Below are 15,311 nucleotides of genomic sequence, written 5' to 3' on the forward strand. Positions count from 1 at the left end.
TTCCCCACGTGAGTTTCCCACTTCGCTGCTTTGCTTCGCTTTGTTTTGTTTTTCCTTTCTTTTTTTTTTTTTTTTTCTTTTTCTTTTCCTTCCTTTTCTCGTCCTCCCCGTTTCGCCCGCTCGACTGCCTCCACCCCACGTGCGCCACCCCGCCTCGCCCCTTTTTTTTTTTTTTTTTTCCAAAGCGCGCAAAATTTCACGCCGGGCAGAATTTCCCCTGAGGGGATTTTTTTTCCTTCGTGCAAAGTTAACGCAGCGGAGATGAAATGCGAAGGGAAAAGAGTCAAGGGAACAGTGAGCGTCACCCTTTTGTGAAAATGAGGAGAGGGTACCCCCAAATGTATATGTTTGCTTTTCCGAAGGCAAAACTGTGCGTTTGCGTGAGCGCAAGTGTTCGTAAGGGGCATTACACGCGCACATGTGAACGCACATGTGAGCGCACGTGCCAGGCGAACACACATGCCAGGCGAACACACATGCCAGGCGAACACACATGCTAGGCGAACACATGCCAGGCGAACACACATGCTAGGCGAACACATGCCAGGTGAACACACATGCCAGGTGAACACACATGCCAGGTGAACACACATGCCAGGTGAACACACATGCCAGGCGAACACATTTGTTTTTTTTTTTGTTTTTTTTTTTTCCATCCCTTTGTGTAACCTCCCTGGGGCTCACTGCGCCGAGGCGATCTGCGCATTGGCACGGGGGAGGCGAGTGTCCCGGAGGTTGTCCCTCAGATTGGCAAGTCCGCTGACTCCCCCGCTGACACGGCGACGCGCTTGAACGCCAGGGGGTGGTGCAGGGATGCTCATGAATTGGCACGGTGCTTCTGCGCCCCGGCCCCTACCGATTAGCGGTTACGGATTAGCCATTGCAGTCCACCGCTTCGTTGGCGGGCGCAGAGAGGAGACCGCCACTCAAAGCGGCCACCCTAACAGGCCGACTTAACTGTCCACTTTAACTGCCAACTTTAAGCGGCCCACTCTAAGCGATAACGTAAGTGATAGACCAGGTGATAGACCAGGCGATAGGACAAGTGATAGTCCAGCCGATCGCCCAAGTGATAGACCAAGTGACCACCCAAGTGATAGACCAGCCGACCCCCCACGTGACAGCCCAACCGACCGCCGAAGATGGACAGCCTCGAGATGAACCTCCTGATCGAGAACTACATAGACGAGGAAAGGATGTGCCACAACTTCCCCTTCAGAAAGTTCCAGCTTCTGCTGTACGCCTATAGGAATTACCACCAGACGGTTTACCTGCGGAAGAAGGAGCTAGCTAATGTGGAGAGTCATGCTAGATGCAAGGGTAGCGATTCTAAAAACGGGTTCGAGGGTGGTAGCCATGAAGCGTTAGATGTGAACTCGGTAAAGAGCCAATATAATTATAAAAAGAAGAAGAAAAAGAAGAAGCAAATATCTTTTGGTACCTCGGAGAGCTTTCTCAGTAACGTCAGTGCCGGTGGACGAAGGAAGGGTGCGCACTTTGTGGGGGCCCCCGAGGTTTCTAACCCAGCGTCGGGTGCGAACGATGCATCGGCAGCCACCAGAGCGGTGGAGAGTAACCGCACGGCGGCGTCTACTCACACAGCAAACATAGCTGCTATCAGTGAGAACGTCCCCTTTGCCAGTGCCGAGGTGAATGTGGCATCCCACGAAACAAATGAAGACCAGGTGGAGAAACTCCCCGGGCAAGGGAAGAACCATGGGGTGAAAGCATACAAACGAATCAACCCGGGCAATAGAGCAGACAGTTTCATTTTACCAAAACAGTCAGATTTACCTGAACATGTTCAGGCTGTTGAGGACTACTCGGAAGAAGATATGATCAAACTGGTTTACTATTTTTTGGGGAAGTTTATGTTTAGTAAGGATAGGAAGAAGAAGAATAAGCTGAGGGGGAAGAACAGCTTGCTGTTGATGTTGGAGAGGGAGGAGGATGGCGAAGCGAATCCGGTGGTGGGTTCGAAGGGACAAAAGAAGAGGGCAGTGAAGGGCGCGCCCAGGGGTGCTTCTCGGGGGAGGGGCAAGAGTGGTGGGGCGGCAAACGGGGTGGAGACAACTGAGGTGGTGAAGGGGGCGGCAAACGGGGTAGAGAAAGGGGCGACGAACGAGGTGCAGGAAGGAGTCGCAACTGAGGTGAAGTTAGAAATGAGCAACGAAGCGGAGCAGGACGCACGGGAGAAACGGCCAATCGAGCAGGGGGGGGAGAAACCCGCAGAGGGGGGCGATGGTACAGAGAGAAGTGCACTTGGAGAGGTGAGGGAGGAGTGCACGGGGGAGGCGGTTGGAGGTGGTTCAGCAGTGGCAGGGGTTGTAGATGGCGCCGAAGTGAAGATTGCCCCTGATAGTGCCGACGTGAAAGCCGCCCCTGATAGTGCCGATGTGAAAATCGCCCCCGATAGTGCCGACGTGAAAGCCGCCCCTGATAGTGCCGATGTGAAAATCGCCTCCGATAGTGCCGACGTGAAAGCCGCCGCGGAGGGAGAAGACCCCTCCGGCAGGAAGCGAAAGGTGAAGGAGAAAAGGGAGCGACCAAATAAGGGGGCCAGCGAAGTGAACAGCTCAGAGTGGGGGAAGACGACAAACCCGTATGGAGAAGCGCACGAGAAGAATGGGAGAGCGTGCGCGAGCAGTGACGCCTACGACGATGCAGTGAGGCACGCAGGAGAGGCAAACGCAGAGGCAGACGCGGAAGAAGAGAGAAGACTCGAACTAATCATTAACACCTTCATGAGCAGAAGGCAAATTTGTTTTTCCATGAACGACATTTTTTACCCCTTCACGAATCGGAATCTAAACATGTCTAGGAAGAAGCACCAAAACAAGAAGTTGGCAAAGAATAGAATATTTGAGCGTTCTAATAATAGGTTTTCTAGAATTTTTGGACATGTCGACCTTCTCGACCCACGAGATAGTGCACCCTCGAGGCGGTACCTGAAAAGTAAGGTAATCTACGGAAAATTGAAGAAAGGGCTGAATCTGCTCCTTAAACATGAAAAGAAGAAGAAGAGGAAGTACAGGCGACATGGGGCAGCCGCTAAGGTTGAGGACGTCGTGTTGGTTCCCCCGGATGGTGAGGGGGTGGAGGGTAGTCACAGCAATGTGGGGGGACACGCCGTGAACGTCAGCAGTGGGAACATCAACAGTGGGAACATCAACAGTGGGAGCGTCAACGCGAGTGCTGGCGGTCCTCCTCTCGGAAGGGCCGTCGGAAGGAAGAAAGGCAACAAAGGTGCCGCGCATGCCGCCAACGAGGATGAAAAAATGTTGGGTGTAACTTGGCCCATAAAGGAAAATGAGGCGAACTCTCCCGCCAAAAGTGCGAAGGAGAAATCCGGGCGAGGAAGGAACGCCGGAGAGAAGAAGGGGGTCAAGGCGAACCTTGCACTTGTGAATGTAATTCCCAGCGAGGGGTGCGGCAGCGCCATGCAGATGCACGAGGCGCAGCGCGGTGTTCCCCTCCAGATGGGCGACCCCCGCTTCGACCTGCACGCGGTTGGAAGGATGGAAGCTGTGGGATCGGTAGGAGCTATGGGAGCGGTGGGATCAATCCGAGGCAGCAAGAATCAGGCGAGGCCCAGCCCGAGGAAGCACACCTCACAGGGGAGAAGCAAGCAGAGGGATTCGGGCAGCACCTACGATGGCCTGTTTAGTGGCGAAGGACAAATGAGGGGGGTGAAGGCCAAGGGGAAGGAGGGGTACAGCAAGATCGGCATGGTGGACGCAGCCGTGCCCGGCTACTACGTCGGCGGGGAGGTTAGCGGTCAGGTTGGCGGTCAGATTAGCGGCCATGTAAGCGGCCAGATGAGCAGCCAAATGAGCGGCCAGATGAACAGCCAGATGAGTAACAATTTTAACACCCAACTGAGCAGTCACATGGGAAGCCAAATTGGAAGCCATCTAGGAAGCCAAGTTAGGAGCCATGCTGGGAGCCATCTAGGAAGCCACGTGGGCAGCCAGGTGAGCACCCCCCTCCGATACGACCAGCCGGCCTACAACCTCCCCGGAGGAGCAACCCCAGCGAACACCCCCAACAAGGGCTTCAGTAAGAAGGAGAAACCGGGCGCGAGAAAAAGCGTGCAAAAAGTGAGCAGCATGTCTAAGGAGCCGTCGTTCTATAACGCGCCACCTGCCACGACATCGGTTGCTTCTGTTGCTTCCGTTGCTTCGGTTGCATCGGCCGCTTCTGTCGCTTCTGTCGCTTCTGTCGCTTCTGTTGGTTCGATTGGTTCGATTGCCTCAATTGCTGGTGGGGGAGGTTTCTACCCGTACGGCGGCTTCCACTCCGCTAGTAGCGTTGACAAACCGAGTGGAATGATGCCCCCCCATGGGTCGGGCAGCAACAGCACGGGTGTCTATAGAATGAGCAACGCAGAAGACCAGAGGTACACACAGGAAGCTCACACAAGGAAGCCCTACATTCAGAATGAAGCGACAAGTAAAATAGATTTCTCACGCAGTAGCTACACGTTCAACGGTGCCAATGACCACGCACAGATGAGTGGACCGTTTGGTGTTGATATGAATCATTATGGGAATGGCAACGTGTTTGGGGAGAGACAACCAGGTGAAGAGAGCTTTAAAGGCAGTGTGATGCAGTCGGGGGTGTTCGGCAAGGAGCATTATAGCCATTTGAGTGGGACCCCCAGAAGTAGGGCGAAAAAGAACTTAAAGAGCGGAAAGAAGGTCAGCAGCGTGAGGGGAGCCCCCAATGTTGGGGGCAGGCGGAAGGGCGCTGCGAATCAAATGGGGAGGGATGCCATATTGGGAGGGAGTGAGCAGGGCGGGAGATATGATAGCAACTTCGGCATGGGTGAGCAGGGCAGCAGATACGACAGCCACATCGGCATGGGTGAACCGAGCGGGCAGGATAACGATGAGGATGGCAGAGGCCCAGGTGCAGGCAGCATCTCCGTGGGGCATTGCTACGATGAGAGCAAGAGTAACTTTCACAACAGGAGGGGGAGAGACGACGATAATAATAATGATGGGAGCACTTCGTGCGGCGGTGGAAGAGGAGGAATGGGGATGGGAGGTGGCTACTTCGTGGGGGGTAGTTACCACGTGGGTGGACATACCTCCGGCGGGAGGGGAGGCAGCGTGCCGGGCGAGAATCGTTACAAGGGGCGGCAGGGGGAGCAGCATTGGGGGCATCGGCAGGTGCAGAGAGGTGAGGGGGTGAGTGGTGCCGTTGAAAGTGGGCCCATTGGCGTAGGAGGAAGCAGCGCGGTGAGCAGCTTGGGTAACGGCTTGGGAAGCACCGGCGTGAGCACCTGCGTGAGCCACCCCGCGGAGGGCGCGAGGATGAGCGAGACCCTGCTGCACTCCAGTCTGAACCGCCAACTCCTGGAGGGGAAGGCAAGAGCAGATAAAACGGCGAGTGAAATGGTGGGCAGCAAGGGGACCAGTGTAAGGTGCACCATCGTTGGAAACGTCACCTGCATCGATAGTGTGGTGGTAGGTCCTAGTGATGACGCGGTGAATGGGAAGGATCTTCCTGGCGACCCCTCCAGGGGGAAGCCAAGCAACGATGTCAGTACGCTGGGCAAAGGAACGATCATTACGAAGAAGCAAAATCAAAAGGGAACATCTAAGGAGGGGCACCTCACACCAGTTAACGATCGGGTGAAGGAGCCAGTTGCAAGCAATGGTAGTAAGAGGACGTGCGAAGTGAGCATGTCCTATGCGTCCCCATCGGAGGGGGGGAGTAAGGCCGGCGCGGGCAACGCCGCTTTTAATTTCCCACGGAATGGAGGCATAAGTTTCGATAGCGCTGTGGGTAGCGCTGTCGGGGGGGAAGCGAAGAGGGTGACTTCTTTGCAGACGATGGAGCAGTTGAACCAAGGGGGTGCAAAGGATGAGCTTGGGGGATTTACAAACGAGGCCCCCCAAAACGGTGGGCTCAGCAAGCATAGCCATGGTAGCAACGGAAGCGCCAAGCGGGTGAGCGAAGACGCATCAACGACGGGCTGCAGCAGCACCGGTCAGGTGAGACCAGTGGCAGATGCGGGGTTAAATGGGAAAGGAGCGACTCAGCTTAATAACTCCTCGGAGCAAACATACATGGAAGGTGCTAACTTGTGCGTAGCTACCTCCCTTGATGTGCACAAGGAGGGGAAGAAGACAGAAGCGGTCAGCGGGGGGTACCTCCACCACGGAATGAGCAAACCTGTTAGGATGAATGGCAACCAGGAGGTAGGTCCCCTTGGTGATTCCCCCCCCAGTGATGAAGCAGGAAAAGACCATCAAACGTTAAATTTGAGTGAACCACTAGACCACCACGATGTTGTGATTAAGGGGTACAGTAGAACACCCGATGGAGCATTTGGCAGGGGGGAGATTAACAAAACGGTGGAGAGTGGTGGCCCAAGGGATGACTTCTCCTTCCGATTGAGGACTTCCCATTCGAAGGGGAATTATTATGCAAGTGAATCCCCAGCTGTGCAGGTGAAAAAGGACCCTCTGCAACGGTGCGTAGATGAGAGGGGAATACACAACTTGGGGAGCTTTAAAATTCAGGCGATTGGAGGTGTAGGCAGCTACAAGGAGGAATTGCCTGCATGTGTGTGGGGGGAGAAGCCGGGTGGAGGTGGCATTGGCGTAGGCACTGGAAGTAGCGAGAATCGGCTCCCCCCCGTGGCGGTGCACCCGTGCGGCATGAAGAGGAAGGTCCCCTCTCTTTCGCAGACCCTGCAGGGAGGCAAGAAGGCGAAGGGGGGGTTGGCAGCGGGCCCCCCAGGTGGGAGCGGTGGTGGTGGTAGCGGCAGGACCGAGGGGCAGAGCATATCGCCTAGCATTGCACCTATCCGTGTGCAGAGCCACTCGATGAGCCGCCTCACAAATGGGCCGGGGAACCCGCTCCCCCCCAGTCACCCGCATAGCCAAGCGCAGAAGCCCTTCCCCCTGGCGAGCGATGGGTATGCAGTCGCAAGGAGCGCGGCCAGTAAGGTGCTGATCAAGACACCCAGCGTGGCAGAAGCCGTGTCACCGCTAAACGGAATGAAGCCCCCAAGAGAGCTCCCACCCCCCGCAGCAGTGGAGGCGTCCGACCGAGTGGAAGTGACCAACGATAGGAAGAGCAGCACGCAGAAGGTGGAGCCCAAGTGGCCCCCGCTGAGCAACAGCAGCTTCAGTTTTAATGCAAATGTGAATGCAAATGTAAATGTAAATGCGAGTGGAGAGTATGAGCGAAGGGGGCTTGTGGGGAAACCCCCCGACAAAGGTGCCTGCACAGGAAATGCTAGCTGTGGGGAGAAAGCCACGAGTAGCAGCATGCGGAGGGGGGTGCTGAGGAGTGAGATGGGGCATGTGTATGGGCACGTTGGAAGGACGGTGTCTGACGCGAAGCTGCATTCCATTCGGTCGGTCAGCTACGCCATGAATGGGGAGAGTGAGCGCAGAAGGATAAACGCGGGGGGGGTGCTCCAAAGGGTCGTGGAGGTTAGCGGTAACGGTAGCGGTAACGGAAATGGTAGCAGCAGTAGTGGCAGTGGCATCGGCAGCAGTGGGGGTGGGGAGAGCAGGAGATACTCCCTGTTGGGCAGCCGGAAGGAGCGAGAAAACCCCCCCCAGGGAGGCATCCAAGAGCGTGCGAAGGTGCGCGCGCTGCCCGCAGAGGGGAAGAAGCTCACCCTGGGGAGTCACGACGTTTGCGGTGGTGGTGGTAGTGGCAGCATAGACGTTGCTGGGCGCATCGACGTTCCTGGTCGCATTGACGTTCCTGGCCGAATTGACGTTCCTGGCCGAATTGACGTTCCTGGCCGCGTTGACGTTCCTGGCCGCGTCACAGGAGACTGGCGAAAATTGCCCCCCTTTAGCAAAGAACCGAGCGGCAGTAGCGTCGTGGCGAAGGTGTGTGGAGGTGTTGTGAAGGGCTGCCAAAATGGATACATCGGAGAGGGACGGGGTGAACATCACGTGGACCCCTTGGGTGTGGCGACGCCCGGAAAGCTCTGCGTACCGAAAGACTTGCAAAAGGAGAAGTTGGAAGGAGCAGAACTCCCCAGCGAAGCGGTGATGTACGCCCATCCGCAGACACACAGAGATTTCTACAGTAACAAGATTGCAAAAGAGGTTAGCAACGAGAAGGGTAGCGGCGTGATCCTGAGCAGCAATGGGGTGGACCCCATCCTGGCGAATGGCCTCGGGGACAGCTCCAAGCTGGTGAGCAGCATGAATAGCCTTGCGGGGAGGTCGCTCGTGGGGAAGCAGCTCATAGAGAAGCCGCCGATGGGGAAGCCGCTCATGGAGAAGTCGCTGACGGGGAAAGGGCTAACCGGGACACCGCTGAACGACGTACAAAGAGAAGCCGCCAACGGTGCAGCGAGGAACGCTGTGTGCTCGTGGGACGAAGGCAGCATCCCCCCCAAGGGGCCCCTAAACGATGTTAAAATAGGCAACAGGGTGGAGTTCTTTGACCAGCAGAACTCAAATTCAGCAGCCGTCAAGGATGAAGAGGATGGAGTGAAACTAAAAATCTCGAAAAAGAAAAGAGGAAAACCAAAAGAAACATTCCTACAGGATGGCGGAAGCGACGTGAAGGAGCAGGTCGCGTCCGATAAGACCATCGACGATGAGTTCCCTCTGTGCGATATGGGGGAGGAGAACCCCAATGAGGAGGCCAAGTCGAAGCCCAAGCGGTCCAGGAGGTCTCGCGGCGGGAAGGACGGAGACGACCAGGTGGTCACGGGTGCCTACGACGAGAACGGGGAGAAGGTCTCCGGGGTGTGGTACGTAGGGGTGTTGCATCAGCGCTCCGTCTGAGCAGCTTGCCATGTTACATATGTGCCATTTGCCGCGTTACATCTGTGCCGTTTGCCGCGCTGCATCTATACCGTTTGCCCATGCCGCTAACCCCCCCTGCGCAGGTACGACACCAACAGGAGACTCTGGCGAGTCATGTACATGGAGAACGACAAGCGGAAGACGAGGGGCTTCTCCCCGCGCATTTACGGCTTCAACCTCGCGAGGGACTTGGCCGTGAAGCTCAAATACGAGATGATGGAGAAGAATAAGAAGTGACCCCTAGGGCGGCGAGGATGGGCGGCGAGGATGAGCGGCGAGGATGGGCGGCGAGGATGGGCGGCGAGGATGAGCGGCGTGTTGATTTGTGCCGCCTCGTTGAGGGCCCGACGCCCACTTGTCAAAAGGGAGGCACATCAAAATGCATTGATTAGTGGCAACCAAAAGGGGGGAACTTCTCCCCACGTTTTACCATTTTTCCTATTTTCCCTCCTCTTTCGCATTTTCCTCCTCTTTCCTCTTTTTTTTTCCCTTTTTTTTTGTTCAGCAATTTTTAAGCTATTTTTTTGTTAACTTTTGTTTCATGCTTCCCATGTGATAGTGCCCCCCCGGGTGGTGCGTGAAATTTTTTCCTTTTCATTTTCCCTTTTTTTGGCCGCGGTTGTCATTCGCCTCGCGAGACGGGGCTTCGCTTCACTTCAGAGTGCGCTCTTCCGCGCTGACCCAGTGTTCTTTTTTTTGTGTTAGAACTTAGCCGTTCCGTTTGACGCTCGAGTTTCCAAGTTGGCGCGCAGTTTACGCGCAGTTTAAACGCAGCTTACACTCAACATACACACAGTTTACACTCAACTTACACTTAGTGACGCACTATGGGGGGAAACATGCCTCCCCCTGCTGGGGAAAAATAAAAAGGGGTGCTCCTTCACGGAATGGAAGTGGGACCCTCCCTCGATGCATTCACCAGGCATCGCTCTGCAGGTGGGACCCTCCCTCGGCGACCCCGCTACGACGGTGGGACCCTCTCTAACTGACCCGCTACTCATCGCTCTGCAGGCGGCGGATGTACTCGAAGAAGTTAAACACGGAGAGGTCGCTGAGGAACTGCTGCGAGTAGTAGTAGTTCGAGGCGAGGGCGGCGGCGAAGAGGGAGCGCAGGTAGATGTAGGGCACCCGCTCGAAAATTTGGTCGAAGGTTACCTTCTCGAGGAGGATGGCCGGAATGACGTCCCGCAACACCTTCTTCATGAGCTTGCGGTCCGTGCAGAGGGTGTCCGAGGAGAGGATGTCCTTCTTTAGCTCGCTAATTTTGTTCGAGAGAATGTTGGTGGCCTGCGAGATGGGCGTCTTGGTTCGCCTGGACTCGCTCCAGAGGGACTCAAACTCCAGCTCGCAGTAGCGGACGATCTTCTTCTGGATTTCCCGCACGTACCCTTTGTAGAAGGGCGAGACGCTGTCGTCCAGCTTGGCAGCGTCTTCCTCTGCCGCGTCTGCCGCGTCTGCCGCTTCCCCTTCCCCCTGCTCGTGCCTCTTCCTCCCCATGAGCATCGACCGCGTGAAGGACAGCGAGTGGTTGTTCTTCTGGTTGAGGTTCATGAAGGTGAGCTCGTTCTCGTCCACCAGCAGGATGTCGCTGTCGGGGGCGCACATCATCTGGAGGAACTGCTGGTCGGAGAGGACCAGCCCCGCCAGGACCTCCAAGCTGCTCGATATCACTCCGCCCTTGTTGGTAGATGCGTCCTTAAAGAGAATCACATTTTTCGCCTCCAAAATTTTCCTGGCATCGTCCGAGATGAACACGTTTGCCCCCTCGACGATGTACTTGTAGATGCACCGCTCATTAATGATGATGCTGTTGACGTTAAACACGTTGATGGAGTGGGGCCTCCCCCCACAGGGGTTAAACAAATCGCATGCATTCAGTGGGTTAAGGAAGAAGTTATTTCGGTACTCCAGTCCACTCTTAATCGTTTTCCCTAACACATCTACGTTGTGATCTTCAATCGATATTTTGAACCCATCTCTGGAGAGATACTCCTCGTTATAGAGGATGCAGGACGTGGCTAGCTTTTTCCCCGGGCAGTTCCTCCTTTTGGCTAGCCGAATGAGTTCCTCCTTATGCAACCCGTTTTTGTCGTAGAGAACCCCCGAGCCGTCAATGATGGAGGTGATCTTCGTCTTGGATTGCAAAATGGCATTGCTTCCGAGGTCTCCATCAGGACCTCCAACGATGGACCTGCTTATCGTCTCTTCCTTCAGGTTCAATTTCTCACAGAGCTTCTTTATGTACGTTTCTATGCCTAGGGTCGTCATCCCGTAGTAGTCATGGGGGACTCCTCCGTTTTTTCTGAGCTTCCCCGTGGAGAAGGTCTTCCAGAATTTGTAGCCCCTCTTTTTTGCGATTATGCAGGCCCAGTCCATGAGTTGGTCCGACCCTGTGTTTTCGTCCGGGCCGAGGAAGATCAGGTCTTCCTCGGCAGAGCGGTCGTTCGCGTTGACTGCTTCGTCCGCGTCGTTCGCTTCGCCCGCGTCGTTCGCTTCGCCCGCTTCGTTCGCTTCGCCCGCTTCGTTCACTTCGCCCGCTTCACCCGCTTCACCCACGTTGATTGCTTCCCTTTTTTCCACCGCTCCCCCCCCGCGCTTTCCGCACATGATCTGGCGCACCGCCTCCTCCGCCGTGGCGTTGGCGTAGGAGAAGGGCTGCCTCCCCGCCGGGGAATCCGCCAACGCGCCCGCACCGTTGTACTTCTCCTGCACGCTGGAGTGGAGCGAAGTGCAGGGCAGCTGCCCCTCCCCCGTTCCAAACGAGTGAGTGCTGTCCCCCCTTCCATCGGTCAACAAATCGAGTATAGAATTGACATACGAATAGAAGCACAAATTTTTTATATACTTCGTATTGGCATCATTGCAAACGTCTGCATCTAGGAGGAGGATCCCCTTGCTCCCTCCCTCTGGGATGTCTTTATTTTTGAAGTTCTGCGTGTAGGCGAGGTTATACGCTTCGTCAAACAAATTGTTGTAATTATGCATGTACGAATTCATGTTATTCGAAATGACGATTCTGATTCCTCCTCTGGAGATCCTGGTGAATCGGATGTGGAAGCCAACGAAGTGGAGGCCGCAAATCATGATGACTGAGTAGGGCTCGGCGTCGTATATGGAGTCTTTGAGGAGCGCCCCGTCAAAGGAGACGGCGAAGCTGATTTTGTGCGTGTGGAAGAAGTTCGTTTTGACTGCGTGCTTCTCGAACAGGAGGAAGTACTGCAGGATGTTCTTGTGCCGGTTGTCCTCGATTTCGTCGACGATGTCTTTCGTCCCCTTGGGGGGGGCGTGATGAGCGGCGTGATTGGCGGCGTGGCATGAGGGTGTAGAGGCAGGCGTGTCGGACGGCGTGTCGACAGGCGTATCGGAAGGCGTGTCCGATGACGCCCCCCCATACCTGCTCGCGCGACTCATCTTCCGCTCGAAGTTGGCAAACAGCCGCTTAATCGTGCCCACGTTGCTGAGGGCGCAACTCAGAATCTCCTCCTTCGTGTACTTGGAGCTCTTGAGCTTCTCCTTGATGATGTAGAAGTCGTTCAAGATGGCACTACTGCTGCTGCCGCTGCTGCTATCCGCGCTGTTCCTCAGGTGCAGGGCGTGCTCCACTTTTTTGTAGCTCGAAAAGGAGTTCGTCGAAAAGAAGGTGATGAATTTGATTATCAAAAAAATATAGGCACACTCCTCTGCGGTGAATATGCGCTTAACATAGAGTTGTATAAACTTGGAGTCGTTGAAAAGGCACAAGGTTTTTAGCGATTTCACAATTTTGTGGATCTTCCCCTCCAAGACTTGCAGCATTTGCTGGGCGTTCTGCACCCCCCTGTCATGCTCCCCCGAGTTGGTAACTACAGTGACGTTTAAAATGATCAGGAGGACTCCGTTTTTCAGCGGCTCTACGTACTTGGAGTAGGAGAAGCACCTGTGCATATTTAAGCAATCTCCAATGAGGGAAAAGATCGACGATATGACGTTACTCCTTTTCACAGCAATGGTTAAAGAGAAGGTGTCCACCGACGTGGTGTAGTAATGCGTCTGGATGAACTGTCCCGTCAAATCGTACAGCACTGCCTTGTTCAGCTCGTAGTAGATTTTCTCCCTCTTGCTCCCCTTAATGTAGCTGTAAAAATTAACATCCATCAGTTTTTCCAAGTCCGTTTCATTTTCACTAATAATATCTTCGCTGTACGTTGGGAGTTCTAAGATGTACGTGCGGAGGGGCTCTTCATACGTGTGTTCTTTATCAAACACGGAGTGAACCGATCGGAAGCTCTTCATCCTGTAGCAATCCTTAGACATGTCGCTAAAGTGGAAGTATTTCTCTTCGATCTTCTTTTCCATTTTGTAATTCAATCTCGTCTTGTTATCATTTGCAAACACCCTCGTTATTATGAATATGACATTGTCGTGCTTTTCTTCAAATGTTGGGAAGTACTTGTCGCTTGAATACTGCTCGTTTATCTTGGCCGTTATGATGCACACCACTACTTTGCTTATGAGGTGAGGACTCGTCTCCTCAAAGTGGAACTTGTTGAACCCCAACTTGTTGAAGTAAAAGTCCACGCTGTAGTTGATGAGGTGGTCTGAGAACAGGTTGTAGCTCCTGAGGAGTTCCTTTGTCTCTTCGTACTTCTCCTTCCACGTGATGCTGTTGTTCGAGAACAGTTCGCGGTCGAACTGCCCCTCGTCGTGGCCGCCCGGGCGGCTCAGCGGGCTCCGCGCCTCCACATCCATGTTTCGTGCGGCAGGGGGGGTGGCAACCTCGCCTATAAGCGACTTGGTTAACCTGAACTTGGCTAACCTTGCGTATAACTAACTTGGTTAACCTCGCCTATAACTGGCTTGGCAAACCTCGACTTGGCTGACGTAGCCGGATCACTTCTTCAACCGGGGGGTCCCTTCGATGCGGGATGCCCACTGGTGAAGGCGGGGGCGCGAACACGCACACGCGAGAGCAGCCCCCTTATTCGCCGCGTACAGCACTACGTCGGCGGGCGCGAGAGCAGCCCCCTTATTCGCCGCGTACAGCACTACGTCGGCGGGCGCGAGAGCCGAACAAAAAAAAAATAACACTCAAGTGGGGGGTTTGTAGAGGGGGGCAAATGTTTTGCCGCCTACTCGTGGGCATACATGTACATAAATAATGTAGGTAAAACGTACGTCCTACTGAGCGTAGTTAAAATGGTTTATTTTATTTTTTTTGGCAATCTTAACTACATTAACTACATTAAATGTTTTAACTATTTTAGCTATTTTAGCTATTTTCACTATTTTTGCCTGAACAGGTCAAGCAGTTTGGGGAAACCTGAGCAGCCACGCAGGTTCGCGGTTGTGCAAGCCAAAACAGGGGTCAAAAAAAAAAAAAAAAAAAGCAGAAATGTATGACCAGCAAGGTGGGAAAAAAAAAAAAAAATTATATGAGAAAATGGGAAGTCGAAAAAATGGCCATAAAAGGGGTCACTAGAGAAGGCCCATAAGGGTTTTCCAAAATGTTGCCAACGTGCAGTCAGTGCGGCCAAACACCGCCAATGCAGCCAAGAGGGTCATGAACAAACTGCGCCTGTGGGGGCCGTGCACTGTTCCCCTCCGCGCATTTTTAAGATTGTGGAAAATGTGTAAAGGGCGCGCGACGCTCCTGTGGAAAATTCCCTCCAGGGTTGAGTTCGCGGGGGGTTGTAAAAGCGCGTGAATAAGAAAAAAAAAAAAAAACGACAAAAGGGGGTAGCCAGTTTAGCAAAATGGGTCAAATGTGGCAAACTGCAGCGAACTGCGGTGAACTCTTGCCAAGTACTGCAAAACATGGCAAACTGCTACAAAACGATGGGCAAATAATTATATGTTTATTTCTACACGGAGGAAAGAGGTAGGCCCCCCTTTTTTTTTTCCCCCCCCCAACGGTAGTGCATACCACGCGAGGATACCCACAACAAAATGGTGATACGTCACCCCTGTAACTGCGAAAAGCCTGCATGTAAATGTTACATAGGAGAGCTGCGTTGTTTAGAAGCCTTTTCCCCCCCTGTGATCTGCGGAACGGTGGCCCCTCAGCTAGGACGGTTCGAAAAGGGGGAAATTTCCAAAAAGGGCAATATTAAACAGTGCACCGATGTGCCAGGCATTCGTTTCGTAGAAGAGGGATACATATACCCGCACGTGTTTCGTTTCTGCCATTCTCGCCTCCTCATTTTTTAAAGTAAACATTGGGTGCTTTACGGAGGGGGTAGAGGCGAAAAGGAGGCCTCCACGGGGTTCCCCCCACGCGAAGGGAGCATCTACAGATATGTGCGGCACGCCTATGTTGAGCAGGAGGTATGCCCAGTTGCATGATTGGCATACTTATATGTTGCATGCGCGGTATGCCTATGTTTTCCCCTTTGGGGCTGCGCCGCATGCGCCCTACGAACGCGGGACGGGCGAGGAAAAAAAAAATTGCAGCCTCGCGCATTCGCTACCCGTTAATCAGTGTTGTATGAAGGGGGAGGAGGATACATTTCTTAATTTTGCATAAGAAGAATTAGG

At 54.1% G+C, this 15,311-nt stretch overlaps 2 protein-coding genes across 2 annotated transcripts, besides 7 other annotated features; one reads left to right on the top strand and one right to left on the bottom strand.

The window, feature by feature from the left end:
• Positions 1-1,142: 1,142 nt before the first annotated feature.
• PVX_093635 (hypothetical protein) lies at positions 1,143-9,035 on the top strand (the record flags this gene model as incomplete). Its single annotated transcript, XM_001608547.1, has 2 exons — positions 1,143-8,743; positions 8,882-9,035. 2 exons carry the CDS (start codon positions 1,143-1,145, stop codon positions 9,033-9,035), a joined length of 7,755 nt encoding a protein of 2,584 aa, XP_001608597.1.
• Positions 3,119-3,147: a microsatellite.
• Positions 9,036-9,791: 756 nt separating the features above from the next.
• Positions 9,792-13,526, bottom strand: PVX_093640 (NAD-specific glutamate dehydrogenase, putative; the record flags this gene model as incomplete). Its single annotated transcript, XM_001608548.1, has 1 exon — positions 9,792-13,526. The coding sequence occupies one exon, from the start codon at positions 13,524-13,526 to the stop codon at positions 9,792-9,794; it is 3,735 nt and encodes a 1,244-aa protein (XP_001608598.1).
• Positions 11,797-11,831: a microsatellite.
• Positions 12,452-12,488: a microsatellite.
• Positions 13,527-13,545: 19 nt separating the features above from the next.
• Positions 13,546-13,647: a microsatellite.
• Positions 13,648-14,298: 651 nt separating this feature from the next.
• Positions 14,299-14,322: a microsatellite.
• Positions 14,323-14,746: 424 nt separating this feature from the next.
• Positions 14,747-14,767: a microsatellite.
• A 300-nt stretch (positions 14,768-15,067) lies between these two features.
• Positions 15,068-15,107: a microsatellite.
• Positions 15,108-15,311: the final 204 nt, after the last annotated feature.

The sequence above is a fragment of the Plasmodium vivax genome, chromosome 1 (assembly GCF_000002415.2).
Source record: "Plasmodium vivax chromosome 1, whole genome shotgun sequence".
Lineage (NCBI taxonomy): Eukaryota > Apicomplexa > Aconoidasida > Haemosporida > Plasmodiidae > Plasmodium > Plasmodium vivax.